The sequence below is a fragment of the Ctenopharyngodon idella genome, chromosome 8 (genome assembly GCF_019924925.1).
Source record: "Ctenopharyngodon idella isolate HZGC_01 chromosome 8, HZGC01, whole genome shotgun sequence".
In the NCBI taxonomy this organism is placed as follows: Eukaryota; Metazoa; Chordata; class Actinopteri; order Cypriniformes; family Xenocyprididae; genus Ctenopharyngodon; species Ctenopharyngodon idella.
In genome coordinates this window covers 19,144,046-19,171,481 of record NC_067227.1, presented here as the reverse complement: position 1 = coordinate 19,171,481, position 27,436 = coordinate 19,144,046, and the positions used below count along the sequence as shown (strand labels likewise).

The 27,436-nt window shown below is 37.3% G+C and overlaps 1 protein-coding gene across 4 annotated transcripts in view; it reads right to left on the bottom strand.

Moving 5' to 3' along the window:
- Positions 1-27,436, bottom strand: part of ccser1 (coiled-coil serine-rich protein 1) — an 88,953-nt gene that overhangs the window by 27,246 nt on the left and 34,271 nt on the right. For 3 of the 4 annotated variants that reach the window (XM_051901962.1, XM_051901963.1, XM_051901964.1), the window contains 3 exons: positions 22,915-22,992; positions 15,088-15,171; positions 12,141-12,218 (listed from right to left, as the gene is read on the bottom strand). In XM_051901962.1, the coding sequence (XP_051757922.1) occupies positions 12,141-12,218; positions 15,088-15,171; positions 22,915-22,992 (240 nt within the window). Of the gene's footprint in view, positions 1-12,140; positions 12,219-15,087; positions 15,172-20,761; positions 22,449-22,914; positions 22,993-27,436 lie in introns of those variants that run through there. The other variant, XM_051901965.1, reaches the window with a different exon arrangement.

Below are 27,436 nucleotides of genomic sequence, written 5' to 3'. Positions count from 1 at the left end.
CAATAACATATGCTGAACTCAACATGCGTGCAGAAGAATTAATTGAGGTTGTAACTAGTTCAGTCGATCTAGTCTGCAACAATTAAAATGGAAATAAACAATGAAAATAACTGCCAGTCAAGTTCACTGTTGATTATTTGAGTATTTGCTCTGTTCACAAAGAACCTCCATCAGTGACACCGCTTTAAACTAGCAATTCCATTAGACATACACACTTACATTTTATCACTATATTCTTACAATACATTGTGCATGGAAAGTGAGTAATCAAAGAAACCCAAAAATGAACATTCTGTCATCATTTACTCACCCTCATGTCCCTCCAAACCTGTATGAATTTCTTTGTTCTTTGGAACACAAATGCAGATAAATTAATGAATATCCCATTTGTTGAATTCATTGGCAGTACATTGTGACTCACTTTAATGTTTAAAAGAGCCGAGTGTGCCAGCAAAAAAAAGTACATTCGGTTTACTGATAATTTTTTCAAGTGCTCCAGTTGGTATCAATTCTATACAACTCACAATATTTATCCTCAAAGGGCAATTTTAGTGAAAAACAACTTGGTATTGAAGCACTTTTATAGTAAATAGTGAGCTCCATGGTTATCCTATGCGGAATTCAGCACATCAGACTCCAGGCCAATAGGTGGCAGAAATTAATTGTTTAGGTTGGTTTGCTATCTACCATTAAAACAACAGAATGTACAAATCAATGTTAAGTACATTATTTCTCTTTGTGTTCCACAGAAAGAAAGTAAGTTTGGGATGACATGAGAGTGAGTAAATGATTTTCATTCTGAGGTGAACTATCAATTTAAATGTCACTGTCATTGTTAAACTGCGGAAGAAAGAAAGAAAGAAAGAAAGAAAGAAAGAAAGAAAGAAAGAAAGAACAAGAAAGAAAGAACATTCACTGTCAAACATCGAATTTAGGTTTAAAGTTATCATAACTTAAACATTAAAATCAATTCATACAATTATAACTGGTTACTTAAAAGGTTCTGCTGCTTTCAAACTGTGAATTTTATTTTTTAAATTGATCAAAATAGTTGTTAGCTGCAGCCCTAAATATATCCTCAAATCAGCACACAATGGAGAGACTGCAAATCAGCCGTGTCATATTCATATTGCAAAGGGTTGGACATATAACCAGAGACTCATAAATATTCTGAAGGGGATTCGTGCAAAATCAAATCTGTTTCCTGGGCAGTCAGAGCAGAGGAATGTGACTCTTCTTTCTCTGACAGACAAATCAACGGCATGGTTGGAGAGCAACTTCGATAAAAATAAATGCGTGTTTCTAATCCACATTACTGCTGAATGTAACAGTTTCTATAATTATTTATTAACTTCTTTATTGTGGCGCAACGTTCCTGCCTCTCCCGGCCATCTGTCCATAGTGAGGTGTTGCATGTGCATTCTATTATAGCAGCCCTGAAGGGGGCCGAATAGGCTGGACCTGCGCTCACCTTCTGCTAATGGCGGAGAACACCCTGCGGGCAGTCTCCAGTCGGCCCTGTCCACAGGGACTCAGACCTTCTGTCAGGGCTTAGGATCACAGTTTTTACCTTGACAAAGTTATCATGGACATGTTTATACAGGTCAGCGGAGCAAAAAACAACAAACTAAGAGGTGCTTTAAAAAAAGCAGAAAGGACGGGAAAGGTGGCCTCCTTTCCACAGAAAGCTAATGAGAACATATTTGAAAATAAGAGTGAAACAGAGCTACACGATTCTGGATAAATTGAGAATTAAGATTTTTTTGTTTGTTTGTTTGTTTCAAATAGAGGTCACGATTCTCTCATGATTCTGTACGGACAACTACATAAACAAAATAACATGTAATTTACTAGAGGTTCTGACAAAATGTTAATTGCTGCAGTCATTTGAATGAATTTTTTAAAAAATAAATCGGATTGAATGAATGATTCAATGACTCACTCACAAAGACTTCACTTGGTTCATGACTGGATGAATCAGCATTTTTGAACAAATCTCTTGAATGAATGACATTTTTTTTTAACAGTCACTTGTTACCAACTACTGGTGTGACGATGTAATGGATACAATCATTATTTGAAGCACCAAGTTACTTTCGAAAGGTGATTTGCTCTAATTTGATCGCTAACGTAGACATCAGTGTTTTTATCCAAACTATAAACTTTTATCCTAGTACTTCTGAGATAATTTGAATATTTGTAACAGAAATAATGATACTGTGTGGTTGAAAAGTCTGTTTGTGAAGCTGTTTAATACCTATACATGACAACTGCTCTCTCTGGCTCAGCGGCAAAGGTTTAATAGACAATAGATCTTTTAACTATTAATCGTGCAGCTCTAACGTTATGCAATTCAGACTTGTCTTGATGCTCTCTTACAACTTAATTTCTAACGTTTTGGACACACCCACATCGTTCGTGAGCTCCAACTACTTCCCGCTGATGAATGTTCTCACGCCACAGCAGCACCCACACACTCTCACTCCACCTGATGCTTCTTCAACAGAAAGCCCAGATGGATAGCCATTCTAATGACTGGCATGTGTTGCTATCTCTCTATTAACCTCAGAGGAACTCTAAATCTATATATCCCTTTTGTGTTACACCTAATCTATTCTCTTTTTGGCTGACTTTCAGTCGCACGTCTCTTGCTTTCCCCACCATCCCTTCCCCCATCTCTTTTTCACATGATCCCTTTGTGACTATGGATTCTCTAGAGTTGAGATTGAAGAAGTGGCTTTTATTCAGTGCAACTTTATAAAAAAATTCCAGGGCCTGGTTTCACAGACAAGGCTTAGATTAAGCCAGGATTAGGCTTTAGTTCAATTAAGGCATTTTTTCTTTAACCTTAGAAAAAAACATTACTGGTGTGCATCTTGAGACGAAACAATGGCACTGACATATTTTAAGATATGTCAGTGCAAGTTGCTTTCAGTTAAAACAGCTCAAACATGCATTTTAGTCTGGGACTGGGCTTAAGCCTTGCCTGTGAAACCGTGGCAGAAGTTAAAAATTTTGTGTTAAACAAATGACTCAAATCGATTTTATTTAATGAATCGTCTTTGCTGTCTCATTGAACCCTAAATAAACTGAGAAAATATAACTGTCTTATGTTGTAGTTGTGTTTATGAGACTTAAACGTTCAGTGTGTACATTTTAGCAGTGAAGTTGCGAATTGCAACCAACGACTCCGTCCACTGCTCACCCCTCCATTTTGAAGCACATAGAGAAGCTACGGTGGCCGACACAGGACAAAGACGTCGTTATCTGAGACCGCAGAGAGTAGCCAGTCAAACAATGAGCAGTTTGTCTATATAGAGCTACTATAGAAACATGGCGGCGCAAAATGGTGACTTCCATATAAGGGGACCCACAGTTATTATCTTAGAATGAGAAATGGCTCATTCTAAGGTAATAAAAACATAACGGTTCATTATGTAAGGTCTTTAAACACCACTGAAAACAGTTATGTATATTATATTGCATTTCTGTCAATAGATCCTCCTAAATATTACACACTGGACCTTTAAAGAGGTAGTCAACTCAAATGAAAATTTTGTTATCATTTACTTAGCTTCATGATGTTTTAAGCCTGTATGACTTTCTTTTCTGTGGAAAGCAAAATGAGATATGACAGTCTCAGTCACCATTCACTGTATCTTTTTTTCCATAAAATAAAAATAAAAGGTGTCGAGTCATTCTGCTCATGTCATTGTAAACTCCATAGAAGAAAAAAAAAAATCATACAGGTTTAAAATATCATGAGGGTGAATAAAATAAGACAAAATATCTTTTTGTTTTTGGGTGGGGATTAGTATTTAATGATAAATTTAGTGTGTAGTATTTAGTGATAAACTAAGGGTACTAATTTCTCAAACAAAACATGGCCATTTTTGTATGTTTAAGCTACAAATCATTTTAAAATGTACAAGTAGCACTTGTTCAATTATATAAATTATATGACGTTTTATCTACATTAATGAAAGACTAATCACAATATATGTACGTGTTCATCATTATTTATAATATATAGTATAATGTAGTTAAAAAACGGTAATGGAATCTGAAACAAAACCATCAAATCGCTTACAATTCCCATCCCTAGTCTTCTCTTCACTGCTGAATTCACATCCCTCTACTTTTCCCCCGCAGGTGAGTTGAGTCTGGATACAGGATGTGACTAGCAACAAAGCTTTTCTGAGACTGTGCATCCTTCTGAAGGATGAGATCTCATTAGTCTGCACGAGAACCAGCAGAGAACGAGATGTGGGACCTCAGCCCACCTGACTACATCCTGGCCTCTGTCCAGCTCACTTATCTCAATCTCATCCTGCGCATAACGCCACAGAGCGGCACTTAATTACAAGTGGAATTGCGCTTCAAATGCTCGCCCGCCATCGCAGGTACGCAAACTCCCAGGGGTGTTTATCACTCAAAGGAAACTACAACGCATCGGTCTAGACGCCACACACTTCAGATGACGGTCGGGGTAATGGCTAACGCAAATGAAAGCATGCTGAACTCGTAAATAAAGGAAACAAACAAAGAAGGGAGGGGTTCTGGCAAAAACATAAAAGACCAAACTGGTAAGGGACAGTGTTCTGCTAATTAAACACTAACGCCAGAACAAAAGCATGAAACAACTCATTCCATGGCCTGCGGATCTCACACAGCCCGCGTTTGCTGGAACAGCGTCAGTCGTATCCCAGGAGTTCCTATTCCTGTTAACAAATAGGTCAATATTGCCTGGTAATTCAGAACAGATACTCTCTTCTCATGCCATTTTTTGTACGACTGACACAATTGTACACATCAATATAAACAGACAAAGAGGATCAAAGCGTCAGAGGCTCGCTGCTTCTCTGCAGAAAGCTTCTCCACCTGAGTAAACACAGAGCTTTCATCTTCCCATTCCGGTCGCCCTGGGCACATGGAGTGCTGGGTACCGTTCTTTCCACCGTCTAGGTGGATTACAATGCTGCACACCCAGTCCACATACGCTCTGTATGCTTCCTCAACTGTTACTTTAAAGCTTTGCGATTTAATAAGTTATGGATATCGAACAGGCAGACACAATAGGTTGAATTTGAAGTGCTGGCGCTGGCTGATACCGGAGATGAGTAATGCGTGATAGACAGTTAGAGAACTCCAACTAAAAAACACAAAGAGATTATATGCAAAACAAGTGTCGGTCGTACAGATGGTGTTTCAAAGCAATCTTCAAGTGGCATTTGTGAGCATGGCCATCCAAAAGGGACAGTTGGTGCACTTCCAAGAGTAGAGAATGCAGTCGTGCACAATGATAACCTGTGTTGATTTTTTTTGGAAGAAAAGAAACTCGGATAAACAGACAAGAAGGGGATAAAACAAAGGGAGAAAGTGGCTGGTTACAGAGTTACAGAGAGAAGGACCAGTTGCCCAAACCCTGGGTGGCAGAACAGCATGCCATGCTTCAGTGGAAACACCACGAACAACCACAACACACGGTGAGAAAACTCACATGGTCTCCTGCAAGAGGAAACGGTGGAGGCACCGACTCGGGCGTGGCCCTGAAAGCAAAGCATATATCTTTGAAATCATGCACAGGGACAACAGGCACCTTCTATCTGGGATCATTAATTCAGCTCACCTACTTACCGTGTCTCATTAATGCACCGGCACAGAGTTTATCTGTTTATCTAACTCCTCACCAGGTCACTAAATAGACTGAAGATGCTTTACACCGCTGACAAAATCAGAGACAGATAAGGCAGTAAAAGTTGACAGGTCAAGGTAAAAACATCATGAGGGATGACTTCCACTTTTCCGAAGTCTAATCACCCCTGGCCATTTCAGATATGAGGGCAGACCCAGACTGCAGGGTTCCCACAGTTTGCGTTGGCCTTAGCCATCACCGTAACATTCCTGTCCGGTGGCACTACTTCAGACAGAATTATGAGAGCTGCGGACTGGAAGTGGAAGATATTTCATGCAACTAAGCATGGATTCAAATGGCCTTCACAAAACGGACAGAGAAACGGGAAAAACACCCAAAAATGACCATGAGAACCAAGGTGTGCACTGCATCAAAAGATGAAATGGAAGCCAGAGTGGTTTACTGCATTAATAAATTTTCAACAAAACTGCAACAGGGTTTCGTCATTCAATGCCTAAAAGAAGGATGTAGATACAGCCCGCGGACCGAATATAGCCCACGACTGTTTCCAGTCCGGCCCGGGGGATGATTTGAACAATAGGCCATAAATCGGAATGTTTTTAAGTTTTATTTTGGCCGATCTCTATACCGTACTTGCACACAAACTGCTTTGCAATCGCTTCCCAAAATGTCATCTGTGTGGGAATATTACAAATACGAAGTCGAAGTCTTGTAAACAGGACGTTAAAACAGGGGCACGTTGAAGACGGACGCAAAGAGAACACAGATGCGCCAGCAGAGCAAAAACTGTACCAGGCACAGAAGGCTCACTGTTCGCGAAATATAGGAAGAAAAATATAAATATTGAAATGAGGTATGGGGTTAATATGAATGTATCTATGAAGGGAATTGTCTTCGATGAGTTTTGATGGTATTTTCTTGTCCTTTTACCTCCGTATAAAGTAGTGTTTATTAGCGCAACACTGCTTTGTATACAGCTGTAAACAAGGAAACACTTTATTGCTGCTGTTCCATAAGCGCCACCTACTGACAGAGAGTGAATTTGCATTTTCATTCAGTCCGCTTGCTGTTTTGGTTTTGTGCAGGTGTCTTATAGCATAATTTCACAAAACAAAAGTCAGACCATTCTGTTTTTGCTTTAAATCTTGAAATCTAATATAAATAAAAAATAACTCATGCTACATGTGTGTAGCATCTTTATTTGCATCGTGATAAAAATGTAGTGCTTGCCTCTAATTTCAAATGGCTATAGGTATTTTTTGTTTAAGGCCAGTTTGTCTGTTATAGAGCAAATAAACAAAAAACAAATTTGCTTAAAGAAAAAAAAAAAAAAACGGCAAACAGTATCGGAATAGGCCAATTTGCTTGTAAAAAATTGGAATCAGCCATAAAAAAAAAAATCATAATAATAACTATGAAAAAAAAAAGAAGCATTTTTCACAGAACAGTGTGTTTTTCTAGTTTTCTTGCCAATTAATTTGTAGTTTGTATGGTTAATATTAATGTAGGCTAATAAATGTCAGCACACTAAGGTTTTAAAAAGGTAATTCGGCCCGCACATATTTACATTTTTCCAGCCCTCAACCTAAAATGAGTTTGACACCCCTGATGTAGATTATGGCTGACACAGGCTGACTCCTGTGTTTGAGAGTCATTTTTCGAACGATTCATTAAACCGACTGGCTCAGAAGAATCAGTACTGTTACAATTAATGGATTTCCTTATAAATGTAATTTCCATAGCAGTCAGGCGACATGATTAATTGTTTCATTGGCTTGTTATTTTTTCCCAATCAAATCAAATTGAAACAAAAAAAACCCAGTAACAAATGGCAAACTAAATCTCTTTAAACTTCTTTGTTCACGTACAAAAGAAAGGAAATGATTACCGCTCAGCAGGCGTGTCATTCTGTGAGGCTCGGTGCTCACACTCTGACCCATGCAGAGAGAAAAGCAAGCAGGCCTGAGCAATGAAGTTGGGAGTTTAGCATAACAGGTCCCCCACACAGAGCGATCAGATGGGCCGCAGCATGACTCTATGAGACAGGGTGACCCCCTCATGCGCAAATGAATCTAAATAAATAAATAAACATACCAAAATGAATTGGAAAAATAAAGAGATGCCTGAAACGTTTTTGGTGCTCATGAAACAGGCTTCAAACGCAAAAAGCCTCTCAGCAGGGTTGGCTGGAGCGCTGAAAAACAGAGCAGTGGGAGATGTCCAGTATGTTCCATTAACAGGTGTCCTCCAGCTATAGGGAGCTGACCACTGATCAATCTCCCTCGCTGTTATAGATCCAACTGTTTGGGCAAGGATCAAAAACGACTTATTCTGGCTGCAAGGGGTTTCCATTTGGCTAAATATTCAAGCATTTTAATAAGAACTGTCACTTCTATAAAAAAGATTTATGACTGGAAGGGAAATAACACAAAACAGAAGCTAATCCATAAAACTTCATATCTCGGCTACGGAAGGGTGGAATGCCAGAGTAAATGAGCTCTTAAGTGCTTTTTCATTTAAATGGCTGAACGGCAGTGTGGAGGGCAGAGCTTAATATTAACAGGCTTAGACTGGCATAATAAAGCAAAGTAAACAGACATAACGGCACAGTCAGGCTTCGTACAGACGGGAAAAGAATGGGCCTTTCATCAGGTTTCGATGTGACAATGAGACAGCCTTATGAACAACAACAACAAAAACATTCTGAAGTGTTGCATTCAAACCTACGCAAAAAAAAAAAAAAAAAAAAAAAAAGAAATCTTAAAGGGTTAGTTCACCCAAAAATGAAAATTCTGTCATTAATTACTCACCCTCATGGCGTTCCAAACCCGTAAGACTTTAGTTCATCTTCGGAAGACAAAAGAAGATCTTTTTGATGAAATCCAAGAGCTTTCTGTCCCTCCATAGACAGCTATGCAACTGACAATCTGACGCTTCAAACTGTTCATAAAGAGATCGTAAAACTAATCCATATGAATTGAGTGGTTTAGTCCAAATTTTCTTAAGAGACTTGATCACTTTGATCAGACAGATTTAATTTAGGCTTTTATTCACATATAAACATTGACCATCGAACACAAACAGAAGTTCAATCGAACCTGCTTGATGCGTGAGAACAAACCTCTTGCGGAAGCTCAAACGTGCTGCGCAACACACGAGAATGAACCTCTTTGGTTTTCACACATCAAGCAAACATGCTTGAGCTTCTGTTTGCCACAACTGATGTGTAAGTTAATGAATGTTTACGTGAATAAAAGCCTAAATTAAATCTGCTCATCATATAAAGCGATTATGTCTCTTGAGAAAATTTGGTCTAAACCACTCAATTCATATGGATTAGTTTTACGATCTCTTTATGAACTTCTTGAAGCGTCAAAGGCTCTGTTTCCACCTGGTATTAAGATGCATTTTGGTCGATCGGATCACAAGTGGACGAGAGAGACACATACTCGTTTCCACCTAGTATTTTAATCCATCTCTTCTGTCCACTTTCAACCACTTCTATCCTGATTTCTTCGAGGGGAGGGTCTATGGGTAGGTAAATGTAAGGGTTTTTTCAGATCTTTTGATCTAATGAAGAAAATAAGCTTGAGCAATTTGTATATGAACACGTCCAGAGATAAGGGAAAAACACAAACCGCAAGACTGGCCGAACACTGTGAGAAATCAGGAATGGTTAAGAACATTGTGCTTGGTAAGTTTTTCGTTTTCAAACCAAACGGGTTTTCAGCTGAAAAAGTTTAAATCCTGTCTGGCTAGCGCATGGAGGTCAGTAGGAGGTCTTTTGTGGCTGTTCGAACACATTCAACCACATGAGCGTTTCCACTACAAAAACAATCCGTTTTCGGCTACCTCTGGAAATGGTCGAAACTGGACAAGCTCAAAGAGTTTTACACCCTATTTACACCTGTATTTAGCGTCGTCCACTTGTGATCTAATTGACCAAAACGCATCTTAATACCAGGTGGAAACAGGGCCAAAGTGTCAGTTGTGTAGCCATCAATGGAGGGACAGAAAGCTCTCAAATTTCATCATAAAGATCCTTATTTGTGTTCCAAAGATGAATGAAAGTCTTACGGGTTTAGAAAGACATGAGGGTGAGTAATAAATGACAGAATTTTAATTTTTGGGTGAACTATCCTATGGTTGAACTATGAACTATAACTTTAATAGGGAAAAACATTAAAGTAAAAACACTGTGTTACCATCATCATAAGAAATTTGAAATAATTGACAATTTTAGTTTGTCAAAATATATATTTTCTTATAAATATGGTGCAGCTAAGAGTGACAGAGTAGCTGTCAACTTTCATGACTATAAAGGTTGTATGGACTACAGAAATTGACAATTTGATATCAATGGTGTTTGTTTACGCAAAAGCATTAAAAGAAAAATTCATGAGTTTTAAAAGTAAAAAGTATGGGAATTAAAAAAATATATATATGGAACGTAACAGTAAAAGTTTACCAGAAAATAAATGTACATCTACAGTAAAATGATGTTTATTCTATGCAAAAAAGTACTTTATAATTTTATTAGCCATTATACTTTTGTGCATTTAATGTAACATTTTATGTTGTTTAGTTCATGTTTATGCCATTAAATTAGTGTCATGTGTAGGCAACTGTGCTCAGTCTATACCTGATGACTAGCCAAGGATCATGGAATATGTGCTTCACATGAGTATTATATATCACTCTGCCATTCTACACATCATTTCTCATGCTCTTTGGACAGATGAGCAAGCTGGCCCCTGTCCATCTACCCGTGTCTCTTGGTCCTGACAGGAGCCCCTCCGCACGAACCTGCCACTTCCTGTAGCGCATCAGGCTAACAGAGGCAGGGAGGACTTTGAGAAGTTGGTGGCTGCGAGAACCACGTAGGAACGATGTCCGGCACTTCCGAAAGAGGCCAGTCTGGCCCCCTTGGTGCACTGTGACTCAACAGAGGGCACCAAAGCCTCTCTTCCTCTCACTTTCAGCTAATTAGCTCAGCTGGAGAGAGAAGCAGGGTGCTCCAGAAAAAAAGAGAGAAAGAACGTGGGTAAAAAAAAGAAACAGATGACCTCCTCCAGTTGAAGCAGCCTTCGAAATAGCTGACCCACTTGTAGACACACTTTCAGATATTTGCGTGTCCTCAATGCAGTAACCCATATAGCGATGTAGTCTACATAGGGCAGGGTGGAAATGCAGAACTCATCTCTTGCCGAGCGGGGGGAAAGAATGATGGCGTGCTTTGCGTTCAGAAAGCCTGAGGGTCTCGTGCTCATGCATGTGCAGTTCCTCTCTGCGCTCATCCATTGCCGGCACATCTGAGGTAGACAGGAAGAAGATTCTCCCACATCCTCCCACGCGACCATTTCCACGCTGGCTGTTTTTGGCACCGCAGCAAAAAGACGCAGGCTTACCACGAAAATGTCGCTTATCTAATGCAACAGCTCCATAATGAGCACTCTTTCTAATATTTCAGCTTTTTTACAGCACTTTTCATCAACGCAGAGGTCTGATGGAGCTGCGACGCATTAGCGCCACGATAGCCGTGGAATGGATTGTCAAGCAATTTGAAAAAGCCATCTGAATTCACATCACATATGCATATTAACGGTAATACAAAGCACAAAGTCTGGAGAGATGTTAAATGCCAGGGGGAAAATGGACCATGTCTCCACAGGAGTCCAACTGAAAGCTATTTCAGTGTAAAGGGACTAAAGGCATACTGATGCGGGCACTGCGAGGGCACAAAATATATGACAGAAATCTGTAAAGAAAATCTCAGTCATGCTTCTTAACCATCATTGAGCGATAACATGCTCATCACAAATGCTGAAAAAAAACAAACAGATTTGTAACGAGAAGGGCATCTTTCAAGAATGTGCCAACAGCTTTTAATCAAACTATCAAACGTCATTTGCTCTTCATTTCATTAAGTGTTGCAAGCGAAAGGGAGAAGGCGGTTTAAAGGCTGGGTTTTGTCTCTGGCGTTTTAATATCTCTGTTGCATTAATCTCTGTTAATGAGTCATTTAAAGTTTGCAGCACTTGAACACAGTTTGCTGACTCACTGCAATATACATAACATCATCGTTTGTTGTGTGTGAGCCATTAAAAGGTGCCTGTGGGAACAAGAAAACACCTAGATTTCATCTAAAATTAATAACAAAAACAAATAAAAAGGAGGGTGGCAATTATTGGATGGGTCGGGGGAAAGGAGGGCAGTCAAACTATTGAAAGGGCAGCGGACGACCTGATTAAGCAAAAGTGTTAGCAAAAGTGTTGTTGAAATCCAAAACCACAATCTCACTATAAGGGTTCCACCTCAAATTGAAAATCAACTTTCAGTGCCCTTTACCATTAAAAGTCAGTGAAATAAAAAAGACAGATGTGGGGACCTGTATTCAATTAGAAAAACCAGACACAGCTCAGTGACCTCAGAACATTAGCAGTGTCGTCAGTAGCTTTCGTACGGTGCTTTAATGGGTACTCACCTCTGAGAGTAAGAAATCTGTCTGAGTGCTTTTGTCAGCTTTTTGGCAAAGAGATTTCTGAGCAGCACGGGTGGATTCCTGTTAAAAAGATGTATGTGTCAGAAAATTATGCCATAGCATTAAAGTTATGACATAAAAAAAAAACAGTTCTCTGGAATACTTGATCCTGATTGGTCAATCTCAGCATTCAGTGGTCAGTTATATATTGACTGCTTAACTGTATCCAAGACTAGGAGTGCCACTTAAAAATAATTTAATGTATTTATTAAAAAAAAAAAAAAAAAATTGTAAAGAAATAAATGGACAAATAAATAGACATTTAAAAATTTTGTTTTTATTTCAAAATGTTAGTTTAAAGGATTAGTTCACTTTAAAATAAAAATTACCCCAAGCTTTACTCACCCTCAAGCTATCCTAGGTGTATATGACTTTCTTATATTAATAAATATCCTGACGCATCCAAGCTTTATAATGGCAGTGAACGAGACAAACGAGTTTGAAGCTCAAGAAAGTGCATCCATCCATCATAAATGTACTATATGACAAGTATAACAAGTTATAAAGTACAATATCTAGCTTCCGTTGCCTTCCATTGCGTCAGTTAAGCTTTTTTCGTAAGTTGAATACGAAAGGCGTAAGCGTTTTGAACTGCAAGAGCCGTTACACTTTCTTCATAAGTTGAATACGGAAGGTGGTCTGGCGGAAGCTAGATCTTTTACTTTATAACTTGTTAAATATGGATATTTTTCTTGCACAAATGCATCGCTTCACTTCAGGACTTTATTAACCCCCCGGAGCCGTGTGGAGTACGTTTATGATGGATGGATTCACTTTCTTGACCTTCATAAACGTTGGTCCTGCTCACTGCCATTATAAAGCTCGGATGCGTCAGGATATTTATTAATATAACTCTGATTGTGTTCATCAGAAAGAAGAAAGTCATATATACCTAGAATGGCTTGAGGGTGAGTAAAGCTTAGGGTAATTTTCATTTGAAAGTAAACTAATCCTTTAACAATAAAATACGCTGATAATTTATTTATAAACATTAATTAATAAAGGTCTATTTGTAACCAAAAATATTATGAAATATTATTTAAAAAAATAATACATATTTATAATAAATAATTCATTAATTTTAAAAACTGATTTAATTATAAAGTGAATATTTATTTTAATTTTTAATTAACATACTGATAACTGATTTTATTTTTAAATGGAACATAAAAACTACAAAAAAAATTTGCCCTACATAAAAATGTACATTTGGATGAAATATATATAAAAAGTTTTTTTATGCCCTTTATATATTTCTTCAGTAGCCATGTAATAAGTTGAATATTGTACAGTCAATCGGTCATTATCATGCAATATTATTAATAAACTCTGGCTTACTGTATGATAATGACCCTCTGATTGAACATTCATTTCGGCTATATCATCCAGTCTTGACTGGGAATATCAAACAACCTTAATCCCTCCTCTCAAACATGGCAGAATGGCAGACTAATAAAATAAGAAATATGGTGCAGCAAAATTTAGGGCAGCCATACTTCATTAATGACATTCAATAAAGACAGTAAAAATTGACAAAGACGAGCCTAGCCAGCAGGCTGCCAGTTTCACCAGTGAGTATTATTTTACGAGCTTTTGCCATGATTTATTAAGCCATTGTGGCCGCAGGTTCTTTTCCCACTAAAAATAGAGCGGAGGTCTCTGGGCGGCAGAATCTAGTAAAGTGATGATGTCAATGGCCAAGAATTTATTTTATTCAGTCATATGGATGCCACATTATGCATACGTTTACATATGATCAGTACACATGTTTTACTGGAGATAAAACAACCACTGCAGTTCTCAAGTGGAAACTCACATCACACTGAGTTTGAGTCACTGGGCTCTTATGGAGCAGAGAAACTGCAGTGAGCACTGTGGTATTTACCAACACAATGTTTTCTCTGAGAAAAAGACCGTGACCTTCAGAGACGTGCTTAACGCTATTGGGAGCACATTTTCTGAATTCAGTTCTCGAAGAGAAGACAGATAAGGACAACATCAATTCAAACCTCTACAGACTGAGCGAAAGTCAAACTTGCAATCTTTTCATTGAACATCTAGACAGCGATCAGCAAGTATAGAGAACGTTTAAACTAGTAATGCAGTGCTGCAGCTCAAAGAATAAAGGTGCATTCACTTCACACAACCTCACACTGAGATTAGCAGCACCAAAGCGTCCTGAAGTCATTAGTTTTCAATGAGAGCTGGCGATTTCCTGAGCTCCACATATTGCGATGCGGTGACTACAAATGGTAGTGTGGACAGGGTTTAGGGAGGACTTTAGGACCAGTGTTAATTTAGTATTGCTAATATATACAGTTTTTATTAGTATTTTGAATTAGAAAAGACTGCTAGAAATGCTAGAAAAGACAAGTCATAGATCGTTTGAAACATCATGAGCTTTGTTTGTCCTTTTGCTTTTACAGCCTCTTTACTGCCCTCTATTGTTTTTATTTGTCCTACCCCCTCCTTCGTGCCTATCATCTCATCCTTCTTTTCAGGACCACTAGTCTATAAATCTGAGATGGACCTGTCATATTTCTCCTTCACTCGTCTCTGCCCTAGCTGCTGGGACCGGGAACGTTATGTGTCTCACAGTGCATGTAAAGCAAGCGACGAGCTGTTTACTGCACGTTAAGTGAGTCTATCAAATATCGTCCCAGTTCAAAGGAAACTGCCGAGCAGCATCTCCATAACTTCCTAACGCGAGCCTTGGGAGAGGCAAAGGACATGAAACCAACAGGATATTAACGCAAACTGTCAAATAAACATACAAAATTAGCGTATTCCAGAGACAATGGAACCTGTTTTTGCAATCGTGACACTTCTTGAAGTGGTTATGAAACTTGCAGTTACGAAATGTTACATTGAACTCGTCGAGTTTTCTCACCAATTCAGCCTGGAGTCGTACAATGAGCTTGTCTTTCTCCTTCAGCTGCTGTTGTAGGAACTGGTTCTCTTCTCTCCCAGGATCCTGCACACAAAGCACACACAAACACTGTTTGAAAAAAAAGTCAGTCTGTGTTATTCAAGCCATCGCCCCCAGTTTGAATCTGCAGCCTCGTGTGTGGGCGTAAAACTGCCGTGGTTGAGAGGTGGAGGTGTGTTTTCTATGCCTTGGTTTCACTCTCCTCCATAAACTTCACCTGAACTAGCAGGCACTTTCCCACGACCTTGTGCTGTCAGCATCCATTATGTGAGGCTGGGGGAGGGGAGGGAGGGACTGAAGCTTCAAGGGCAGCAGAGGAGGACCGAGAGGGCCCAGGAGCAGAGTACGGCCTCCACGAATGACCGAAAAACGAAAGCTCTCCTCTAAAAGAAGCACTCGGTGGAGATTAGACGGCACTGGCATTAGGAAGCTGGACACAATATGCATGAGTCGGAGCCCTTCATGAGAGATCAGGGAAGGGGATTATGTGCTTCAATGTCACGTACTTGGAGACATCGTTGTTCAAAGCTCTTTGGCTTTGGCTTGAATGCACTCCTTTTGTTGACATTACATAAACATCTCAAGGGAGCTGTTGTCAATCTTTGATGTTCCTCTGTAAAGGAAGCTAATTTCTGCCTGGAGATGGTGATGACATACACAGCGACTAACTACAATCGCTCGCTTTGTACCTACAACATTTTTTTTTTTTTTTTGTCTTATGCACTGCTACGACCCCATCAGTAAGGCTCAAGTATCTCTTCATCGCTACCAAATCAGAATGTGTTCCTTTGAACTCAAATTATACTGGATTTCTTTTAGCTTTGTAATAATGGCCATTAATTATCATTAATATGATTACAGTATAATTAAAATGAGTCACTTTTGAAATAAAAACATTACTGTGAGTGAAAAAAAGACTCACCTGGTAGGCTACCATTCAAAGGCTTGGAATCACTACGAAACTATCTTTTTGATTTGAAATGTATGCTTTTATTCCTCAAGAATGCATTAAATATATCAAAAAATTAAAGACATTTAGAATTTTATGAAAGTCTTCTTCAGAAATGAGTTAGAACATTTCTTAAGATCAATTCTAGTACGTTTGTAGTAATGTTTATTAGTGCAATTCTTGAAAAAATGTTAAGAAGTTCACAAATATTTGAGTCTTTTTGCAGTTCTTGACAAAGACTCTAATCAACTCAATGAAAAGCACCTCAAAGTCAATCTTTTTCTGCTGCCTGCAGATTATCGTGATATCCATAAGTGCACACATTATATTCCATCACGATTGGCTTGGAGTTTAGCACTCAGTCATGTTTTTTAATGTGTTATACATGTCTACTTCTTCAAACAAAGTTTTGTCTTTAGAACAACCTTAAGAAAAAGGAAAGAACATTTATTAAAAATAAAGTTACAAATATATAACACTTTTAAGTAAAAAAAAAAAAGAAGAAGCAAATAGCAGTTAAAGGGATAATTCACCCAAAAATGAAAATTCTGTCATTATTTCACCCTTAAGTTGTTCTAAACATGTATGAGTTTCTTTGTTGTGTTGAACACAAAAACGATATTTTGAAGAATATAAGTAACCAAACAGTTGATTGGCCCCACTGACTTCCATAGTATGGAAAAAGTCTACAGGCTCCATCAACTGTTTGATTACCAACATTCTTCAAAATATCTTCTTTTGTGTTCAGCAGAACAAAGAAATTCATACAGATTGGATCCACTTGAGGGTGAGTAAATGGTGACAGATGGGTGAACTATCCCTTTAAGGCTAATTTTATTCTTAAGAATGTTTTGTGAATCAAAGAATCCTTCATTTGCTGCAATGACAGACCTTTTGCCTTCCAAAAGTCGGTTTGATAAGAATATGAGGTGAAGTTTCAAACCCCTCTTTCTCCCACAGAACTTAACATTCATTTCTAGCTGTTTGCAGTGAATCTTTATGACCAATTCTACTTTTTCTTCTTATTTGCCAGTTTCAGATGTATCTTTTTCTTTGAAACTGTGCCTAAAAGCCATCAGAATCTAAGAGTCTTGCCTTCACTGTTACAACTGAAGATGGTGTTTAGTGAGCACTGTTCAATGAAGCATCCAGCTGAGCACCCAGTGAGGGGTTTGTTTCCCAAACAAGAGGCTCTGATGTACTTGTCCTCTTGTTGTTCTGGAGCAGGGATGTTCACTTCTATCTCTGTCCTGGTTAGATACTGTCTGCTTTCTTTTGTCGAGACCATTGTACACGAAACAGCCTTCATCTCTCAAATTAATGAGATATTCTTTGTTTTGTTTAGACATTTTAAAAACCAACATTTGATTTACACTTTTGAGTTGGTGTACAATTGCAAGAAAGAGTTAGGCAAATAAAGTCTTTGTATTGCAATTTCTACACTTCATTAAGTAGTGTCTTAAATAACAAAATGTACTTTTGACTGTATTTCAGATTATTTAAATGCTACATTGGCCAAACAGAAGCATCAGTTTCTTTCAAAAACATAAAAATGTTGGTAACACTTTACAATAAGTTTCATTAGTTAACTACATTAGTTAACATTAACTAATAATGAACTGCACTTATACAGCATTTATGAATCTTTGTTAATGTTAATTTCGACGTTTACTAATAAATATTTAAAATCTTGTTAACATTAGTTAATGCACTGTGAACTAACAATGAACAACTGTATTTTCATTAACTAACATTAATGAAGATTAGTAAATACAGTAACAAATGTATTGCTCATGGTTAGTTCATGTTAGTTAATACACCAAGTAATGTTTAACTAATGAACCTTATTGTAAAGTGTTACCAAAATGTCTATATGATTTCAAACTTTTGAATGGCGGTCTAGAAATATACACTTTTATTAAAAAGTTTGAGGTCTATATTTTTTTAAAAGAAGTATATTATGCTCACAAAGACTATTTATTTGATCAAAAATGCAGTAAAACCAGTAATATTGTGAAAACGGTTTTCTATTTGAATTTTAAAATGTAATTTATTTCTGTGATGGTAAAGCTTAATTTTCAGCATCATTACTCCAGTCTTCAGTGTCACATGACCCAAATCATTCTAATGCTGATTTGGTGCTCAAGAAACATTTCTTATTATTATGAATGTTAAAAACAGCTGTGCTGTTTAATATTTTTGAGGAAAACAATCATATTTTTTAGGATTCTTTGATCAATACAAAGTTAAAAAAGAACAGCATTCATTTAAAGTATTTACTGTCAGTTTCAATTTAATTCATCCTAGCTGAATAAAACTATCAATTTCTTACTTACTGACCCTAAACTTTTGAATTGTAATGTACATATAACAATTAAGTATTTAAAAATTAATTATTCATTAAAAAAATAAAATAAAATAAATAAATAAATAAATACAAAAAAGGTCATGTACTGAGCAATGTATGCAGCAAACAGGCAGAATGTAACATCCTCCAAATCCCTGTCTGTGGGGAATATTTAATTATATCTTAATTATAGAGGTTTAACAAGAGGCACTTTATCTGTGCAGTGCCATGGAGGACCTCTAGAGAGGCATTTGGTCACAGTTGCATACACAAACACACACACAAACACACACACACACACACACACACACACACACACACACACACACACACACACAGATACACAACACACAGGACAGAGAGCTGGGTCTCTACCCCGTGCTGTAAAGCTGTATTTGAGTGGCTCCTCCATCTGTCTGTCCTAGATTAAATACTTGAGGCAAGAAGAGGACGAAGGACCTAATAAATGAGAACGTCCTATCACAGAGCCCTGATCATAAAAGGCAACACTTAACATCACTGCAATCGATGCAGTCAAAGGTATCCTGGTGGTAGGTCTGGGCAAAAAATATTGAATATTCACTTTCCTAAAGACCATGTAATTAGATTAGTTTTGCTAACCTTCCTAATACAGAGATGTTTCAATAGCATCTAATTTCAATCAATTCAATTCAATACACTGAAGCAATTCATATTAAATGCTTTAATAAAAAAATATATATACAGGTGCTGGTCATATAATTAGAATATCATCAAAAAGTTGATTTATTTCACTAATTCCATTCAAAAAGTGAAACTTGTATATTATATTCATTCATTACACACAGACTGATATATTTCAAATGTTTATTTCTTTTAATTTTGATGATTATAACTGACAACTAAGGAAAATCCCAAATTCAATATCTCAGAAAATTAGAATATTGTGAAAAGGTTCAATATTGAAGACACCTGGTGCCACACTCTAAACAGCTAATTAACTCAAAACACCTGCAAAGGCCTTTAAATGGTCTCTCAGTCTAGTTCTGTAGGCTACACAATCATGGGGAAGACTGCTGACTTGACAGTTGTCCAAAAGACGACCATTGAAACCTTGCACAAGGAGGGCAAGACACAAAAGGTCATTGCAAAAGAGGCTGGCTGTTCACAGAGCTCTGTGTCCAAGCACATTAATAGAGAGGCAAAGGGAAGGAAAAGATGTGGTAGAAAAAAAAGTGTACAAGCAATAGGGATAACTGCACCCTGGAGAGGATTGTGAAACAAAACCCATTCAAAAATGTGGGGGAGATTCACAAAGAGTGGACTGCAGCTGGAGTCAGTGCTTCAAGTGCTTCATGTATGCAAGACATGGGTTTCAGCTGTTGCATTCCTTGTGTCACTCTTGAACAAAAGACAGCGTCAGTAGCGTCTCGCCTGGGCTAAAGACAAAAAGGACTGGACTGCTGCTGAGTGGTCCAAAGTTATGTTCTCTGATGAAAGTAAATTTTGCATTTCCTTTGGAAATCAGGGTCCCAGAGTCTGGAGGAAGAGAGGAGAGGCACACAATCCACGTTGCTTGAGGTCCAGTGTAAAGTTTCCACAGTCAGTGATGGTTTGGGGTGCCATGTCATCTGCTGGTGTTGGTCCACTGTGTTTTCTGAGGTCCAAGGTCAATGCAGCCGTATACCAGGAAGTTTTAGAGCACTTCATGCTTCCTGCTGCTGACCAACTTTATGGAGATGCAGATTTTATTTTCCAACAGGACTTGGCACCTGCACACAGTGCCAAAGCTACCAGTACCTGGTTTAAGGACCATGGTATCCCTGTTCTTAATTGGCCAGCAAACTCGCCTGACCTTAACCCCATAGAAAATCTATGGGGTATTGTGAAGAGGAAGATGCGATATGCCAGACCCAACAATGCAGAAGAGCTGAAGTCCACTATCAGAGCAACCTGGGCTCTTATAACACCTGAGCAGTGCCACAGACTGATCGACTCCATGCCACGCTGCATTGCTGCAGTAATTCAGGCAAAAGGAGCCCCAACTAAGTATTGAGTGCTGTACATGCTCATACTTTTCATGTTCATACTTTTCAGTTGGCCAAGATTTCTAAAAATCCTTTCTTTTTATTGGTCTTAAGTAATATTCTAATTTTCTGAGATACTGAATTTGGGATTTTCCTTAGTTGTCAGTTATAATCATCAAAATTAAAAGAAATAAACATTTGAAATATATCAGTCTGTGTGTAATGAATGAATATAATATACAAGTTTCACTTTTTGAATGGAATTAGTGAAATAAATCAACTTTTTGATGATATTCTAATTATATGACCTGCACCTGTATTATGTAAATATTGCGTTTGATACCATTCATCCATCTTCGCTGGGATGATGAAGCTTTATATATTTTTATACTGGTACTAAATAAATGAAAATGTTTCTCAATTTAATAAAAAAAAAAAGTGAGGAAAACATGCCTTTCAACTTCATTTATTAAAAAAAATAAAATAAAATTAAAAAAAAAAACAAAAACAAACTTTATTTTATTCAGTAACAAAATGTAACAAAAGTTTCCTATTTCAAATAAATGCTGTTCTTTTGAACTTTCTATTCATTAGATTATCCTGAAAAAAAAAAATGTTGCACAGTTTCTAAATAAATATTAAGTAGCATTAATGTTTTCAACACTGATAAGAAATATTTCTTGAGCAGCAAATCAGTGTATTAGAATGTTCTGAAGGATCATGTGACTCTAAAGACTGCTGAATCACAGGAATAAATTACATTTAAAAACATATTCAAAACAGAAAATTATTTTAAATGGTAATATTTCACAATATTACTGTTTGTACAGTAACACTACAATAAGTTTCATTAGTTAACTACATTAGTTAACATGAACTAATAATGAACTGCACTTATATAGCATTTATTAATCTTTGTTAATGTTAATTTCAACAATTACTAATACATTATTAAAATCTTGTTAACATTAGTTAATGCACTGTGAACTAACATGAACAAACAATGAACAACTGTATTTTCATTAACTAACATTAACGAATAGTTCATGTCAGTTAATACATTAACTAATGTTTAACTAATGAACCTTATTGTAAAGTGTTACCATTTGTACTGTATTTCTGATCAAATAAAATCAGCCGTCTTTCAAAAACATATAAAAAAAAATATCAGTAATCGCAAACTTTTGAACAGTAGTGTACTGTTCAGTATGTAATTATGACGTTAAAAGGCTGAAGTGAAGAAGAAAAAACACAAGATTTTTTTTTTTTTTTGGCTATATTGCCCAGCCCTACCTGCCAGTTTCATTACCAAGAATGGTACAAGATTAGAGAAGCACAGAGTATTTCACAGATGTACTTTGAAGGGAGGCATAAAAAGGAGTAAATTTGATAGATGTCCTCAATTATTTCTGTCTAAGGAGCTTTGTGATGTTATAAACTTCAAACAGGGCACCCTCAGAGTGGTGGCCGCACCTACACCCATTTAACAAGGAGTTATTAATGCGCAGCTGACAGGGACACCAGGACGAATGAGTTTGGAACCCCAGTCCAAACTCATTTTTACCAAGATGCAGAGCAAGAGGCTCCATTATTCCCTTAACCGACGCCATGCTCTCGCCGCAGGAGAACTCTTTCCGCAGGCTCTAATTATTAAGAAGGTGGGGATAACAAATGTTTGGTGAGAGAAGTTTTCTGTTAAAAGTAGGACGAAAAGTGACACGGTTCCGTCTCAGGTGGGTTCTAGGGCTTTATTTTTAAAATCGGGAATTTTTTCCTTTTTTTTAACGGAATGAATCAGGACAAGTCCCACCCCTCTCCTGTCAGCTGAACACAATGTCAGAATACATGGCGTCCTATTCTAAGCATCTCCCTCTCCCGCTGCGTGGCGCTAGGCTACGGATGAGCCGGAATGTCACGTGATTCGCTGCCGCAACCATCGCTTCTGTTAGCACTCCATGTAGGTCAGTAAGGAGGACAGAGAAAGACGCAGACCTCATTTCCACTTCGCAGTATTTTTGAGCTGTTCGAGGGAAAAAAAGTCCTGATGAAAAACAAAATCCTCTTCTACCAAGCAAAAGCTCCTCATATAAAATCATAAACCTCTCCCAATGACAGTCCTAGCCCATCTCCACAAGATCAGGGCACGTAATCAAATAATCTCATCAATATAGTGGGAAAATTACTCAAATTGTATCAAAGAGAGAAGCCAGAATGAAAAGAGTAGAGTGTGTTTAGGAGAAGCACAATGGAGTGGGAAAATTAACTACATAAAACAGAGAGACCTCTGTCTCAATGCAGTCATTTAGCACCGTCATTATGTTTGATCTACGGGCTTTGAAATCTTCAGGGAAAAAAAAAAAAATGAAAGTAAGCCTTTTAAATCAAAGCGTGACCTACCAATGATACCTCAGCAGCAAAGAATGTTCACATCCACATTATTAATAGAAAAGAAACACTTTCTGACAACACTGAATACGGACAATTACCTTAAAGGGGAGTGATTTCTCACTGCAGGGGCTTATGGGTAGAGAGTGAAGGCTGCTGGCAGGACTGATCTCAGTGCTCTGAAAGGCAAAGATCAGACATCTTAATATTTAATGAGCACATGAAAAGAAAATAACTATTAAAAGCAGACTGTAAATAATATTCTGCTCGTCTTACTTGCTCTGAGGTTACTACACTTGCCAGTATTATAAAGTTCGTTTTTAACTTTCTGACCAAGAAATAGCTGAACACTACAAGTATATGTTCTCCAAAGCCTTCACAATATCATTTGCACTTATAAAAGATTGCTTTACCAATTTCATGTACAAACTCCCATAACCCCATTCATTAGCTATTTTATAATATACTACTGTACTGTTCATTTTTAATTCATGCTTGTTCATGTTCATTCATAACACATTTAATAATGTTAATCTATACAATTTGAAATGTCAAAATGTATATGTAGAAATTAATATTAATCATCAATAAATGCTTTAAAAGTGTGTTTCATTGTTAGCTCTTAACATCAAATACACAAACCACACTGCTATTACTCTAAAACTCACTAAAGAAACTCACTGAGAAATTAGCCAGTGTTGTACGTATTATGTAATTATACCATCCAAACAGGGGAGCAGACAGCCCCGTCCTCTCCAGGCTCTAGCCTTAAACCCTTCTCCCCCAAATTAATGTGTGAGAAAGAGAGCTGTGACACTGTCAGAGACATGGAACACTTTATTCCGAGAAGAGCGGCCTGCAGACAATATATTAAGCTAAAAAAAGGATATTGGGTTAGTTAAAAAAAAAAAAAAAAAAATTGCACCGCTAAAGAGGTTAATTTCTTCACAATTTCACAAAATTAATCTTAAGCAAAAAAATAAAATAAGTAGCAGTTCTCTGATGTGCATCTCCGTGGCAGTGCTTTCTTTTTAAAAGCAGCAAAAAAAAAAAAAAAAAAAAAAAAAAATAAAACAAAAAACAAAGCAAAACAAAAACACAAACCCAAAACAAAAACAAAACCAAACAAAATTAAACAAAACAAAACACACACACACACACACACACAAAATAGTAGCAGCTCTCTCTAACGTGCATCTCCGTAGCAGTGCTTTCTTTTTAAAAGCAGCAAAAAAAAACCAAAAAAAAACAAACCCAAAACAAAAACAAAACCAAACAAAATTAACAAACAAACAAAAAAAACACAGAATAATAGCAGTTCTCTCTAATGTGCATCTCTTTAGCAATGCTTTCATAAAGAAGTAATATCTGTGGGTGGGTGTGGAGAGGGCCCATGACATGGAGCTACCCCACAGGCAGGAAAAACACAAAAAAGAAAAAGAAAATGAGGAGACTATAATCAAGTAGTTTGAACGGGTCTATAAATTTCAAACAAGGTACAATATCACAACCATTACAATGTAATTTTGGTAAATGTTTCACAGCAAACGTGAATGAATTTTAAGCAGTATTTCAGACTCCATAATTACTAATAAAGGATTCGAGACTGATCCGGCATGTGCTACTTTTGATTAATGTGTTTTCTACGCCTGTATTTTAAGCGCAAGGGAAGGACAAGAAAACTGTAATGAAAAGTGCAAAAATATTGAGGTAATCAAGAAGGTATAAAAGCAAAAGCAAGACAAACGTTTTACTAATGCTGATTCTTCCCAGTGCATTTCAAACAAAAACTGCTAAATGACAAAAGTAGAGCCAAAATGATTTTCTTACAAATGCAAAACAGTAATTTAAGAATTTAACCTGTTTAATATTAAAATCTCTGCTCTGAATGTGAAGTGATTATAAAAATGTTTATATATGCACATGGCTACATCTGAACTGTTTTTATTTTTTTCCTGTTAGGAAATGCAATAGTTATGTAAATGAACCAGGCAGGACGCAAAAAAAAAAAAAAAAAAAAAAAAAAATACAACAAAAAGCCAGTTTAATCCACGAGGGACGCATTGCCAGGTTCTGAATGCCAATAGGCAATACAGTACACAAGAGCTATTTGATTCAAGTCTAGGTAACATTCAAACAAGAGGTTAGACACAAGAGGTCTGAGAGGTTAGACACTCCCGATTCAAGTTCTGAAACCAATCTAGATCTTTTATAAGAACTAAGTGTGAGCAGACAATCTATGGTCCTTTCACATTTACTATTTAGCATTTGACTGAATCAAAACCTTTGAACATCTTGAACTCACTCCTCAATGCACTGCCCTGAATTAGTCAGAAATTAGGTTTTAAATGACCAAAAGCCCAAAAGACACACAAGAACAGGCTATGTTTAAAATCTGTGGTCAAGCAAATAAAACCAAATGCAAAAATGCATAAGTCATTGTGATTCTTATTACACTGTGGTTTACAAAAGCTGAAGGAAGATGGCTAATTTGCATGTTAATGAGAAGAGTAAGTAAAGAGGCCAAAGAATTTCCTCTTCAATATTCATGTTCCTCTGTTGTGTGGACCTTCACTGAGGAAAGTGATTGTTATTATGAGGAAATGTAAAACTGAGTTCATGCAGCTACGACTTGGATGAATGTGGAATGGAAATGCGGGTGTTCTGCCCAGTAGATTAAGTTGGGTGAGCATTACTATTATTAACAGTAAGGGATGACACTAAGAGCGTTTTTAATTATTGTTGTAACTTAAAGAGCATTCAATTAATTTGCATATAACAAACACTTCATCACTGTTCTGAAAGTGTAGGGACACAGTTTAAAGTTCTATACTATTTTGTCTAAATAAATGATAATTAAAAGGTACACTATGTAACTTTTGTCCCTCTAAGGGTTAAAAAAAAACAAAACTGCATGCATTTTGCGGAAGAACACTGTGCTTTGTCTCTGCTTGACTGTGCGAATAAATATGACCCTTCACCACAGATCATTGGTTCTCAATGCCATTCCTTGCATTTATTATATAAGCTACACATGCATACTAAAGAAAAAGTATGGTAATGCTTATTGTATTTATTTACAGAAATATATTATATCATACCTCAAACTTCTCTAATAAGCACTACTGGAGTCTGTGTGACATTGCCAGCAGTGCCGTAGCGCAAATCCACGAATTAATGTTCCGAAGTGAAGCGAACAAGTAGTAGGGAGCCTGGCTGTGTCCGAAAGCTGAAAAATGCTGCCTTCAGAGGATGCATTCCAAGGTAGGAAAGCATCAAGCCATGTCTGAATCCAATGTTAGCTTCACTCTCTGTCTGTTGAGATACCTTCATCTGATCGATTTTTTAGGGCAGCATATATGTATCCTTTGCTGCCTTTGATATCCCACAAACCTATGCATTCAATTCTCCTAATGAGCTGATGATCTGAATCAGGAGAGAGAGACAAAATATGCAGAGCGGCGCCAGGATTGAGAACCACTGCTTTACAATAAGAGCTACATATGGCAATTTATCTGTCCAATAATATACCTTACTCACCTGTTGAGTAATAAAAATGCCATCTCCATGTCTCTTTTACAACATTTCAAATCTCCAAAAACCCAAGCCAATGTTGATTCTTGATTACAAGCTCTGTCACATTCTTTTTTTGCCAGGAGATGCTCCTCTATTCTGCATTTGTTTAAAACGGGCGATTCCTTGCAAGTTTGAGATTTAGCGAGCTCCACGTCAACTTTTCTTGCTCAATGTGACAACTAACCTATGCTACTCCCTAGGGGTGTAAGGATACCCTCATGTCACGATTCATGACAATATTATTGTGATACTCCAAGACATATGGTGAAAGGTTAACAAAAAACGTACTACTGATTAAAATACTAAATTTGGTATTACATTGGGGGTGGAAATAAATAGGCTTGGACTTGGTGCTGGTAACCCAATGCACAGGACTATTGTGACGCCAGAATACAAATATTCATGATTCTAATGCTGAAACACAGATTTATTTTAGATGAATATGTTTGCACTCTGTCACTGACTAGATTTTTACAGGTAACATAAGACATTTGGCATTATCAGGACCCACAAATATTCCCCCTTTGCATTATTATACATTATAAAACGGTTAGTTCCTGTCCTTGATTCTGATTGGTCAATAGCGGTGTTTTATTCACGATAAAACACGGCTATGACCGCTTCACCCAATGGTTCTGTGTATCACTACACAACACCCTTAGCAACCACTCTTAGCAACGTAAACTGTTTGTTCTCAATTGATATTGTTCATTGATGTTTACTGTGTTATGTAGAAGAGTATCGTGAAAAAGAGATCGAGTGAGCGAGTTTATTACCTGCATTCAGATTTAGCATTTTCCTTCAGGTCATTCCTATGTTCATAATAAAAAATCTGTTTAAATGTCCGATGTATTATCTTGTCCTTTTAACAGTTAAGGGGTTTTCCCGTGACTGACAGCGCTAGTCAAAGCATTTGTCAGTTGCATCTTGTTTCGTGTTCACAACAATTCAGTCTTTTCAAGTCTTCGCTACATACTGACCAACTCATAAACACAGTCTTTGCGGCCATCTAATGGAGTAATAATGTAACTTCTGTTGCTGTTCACG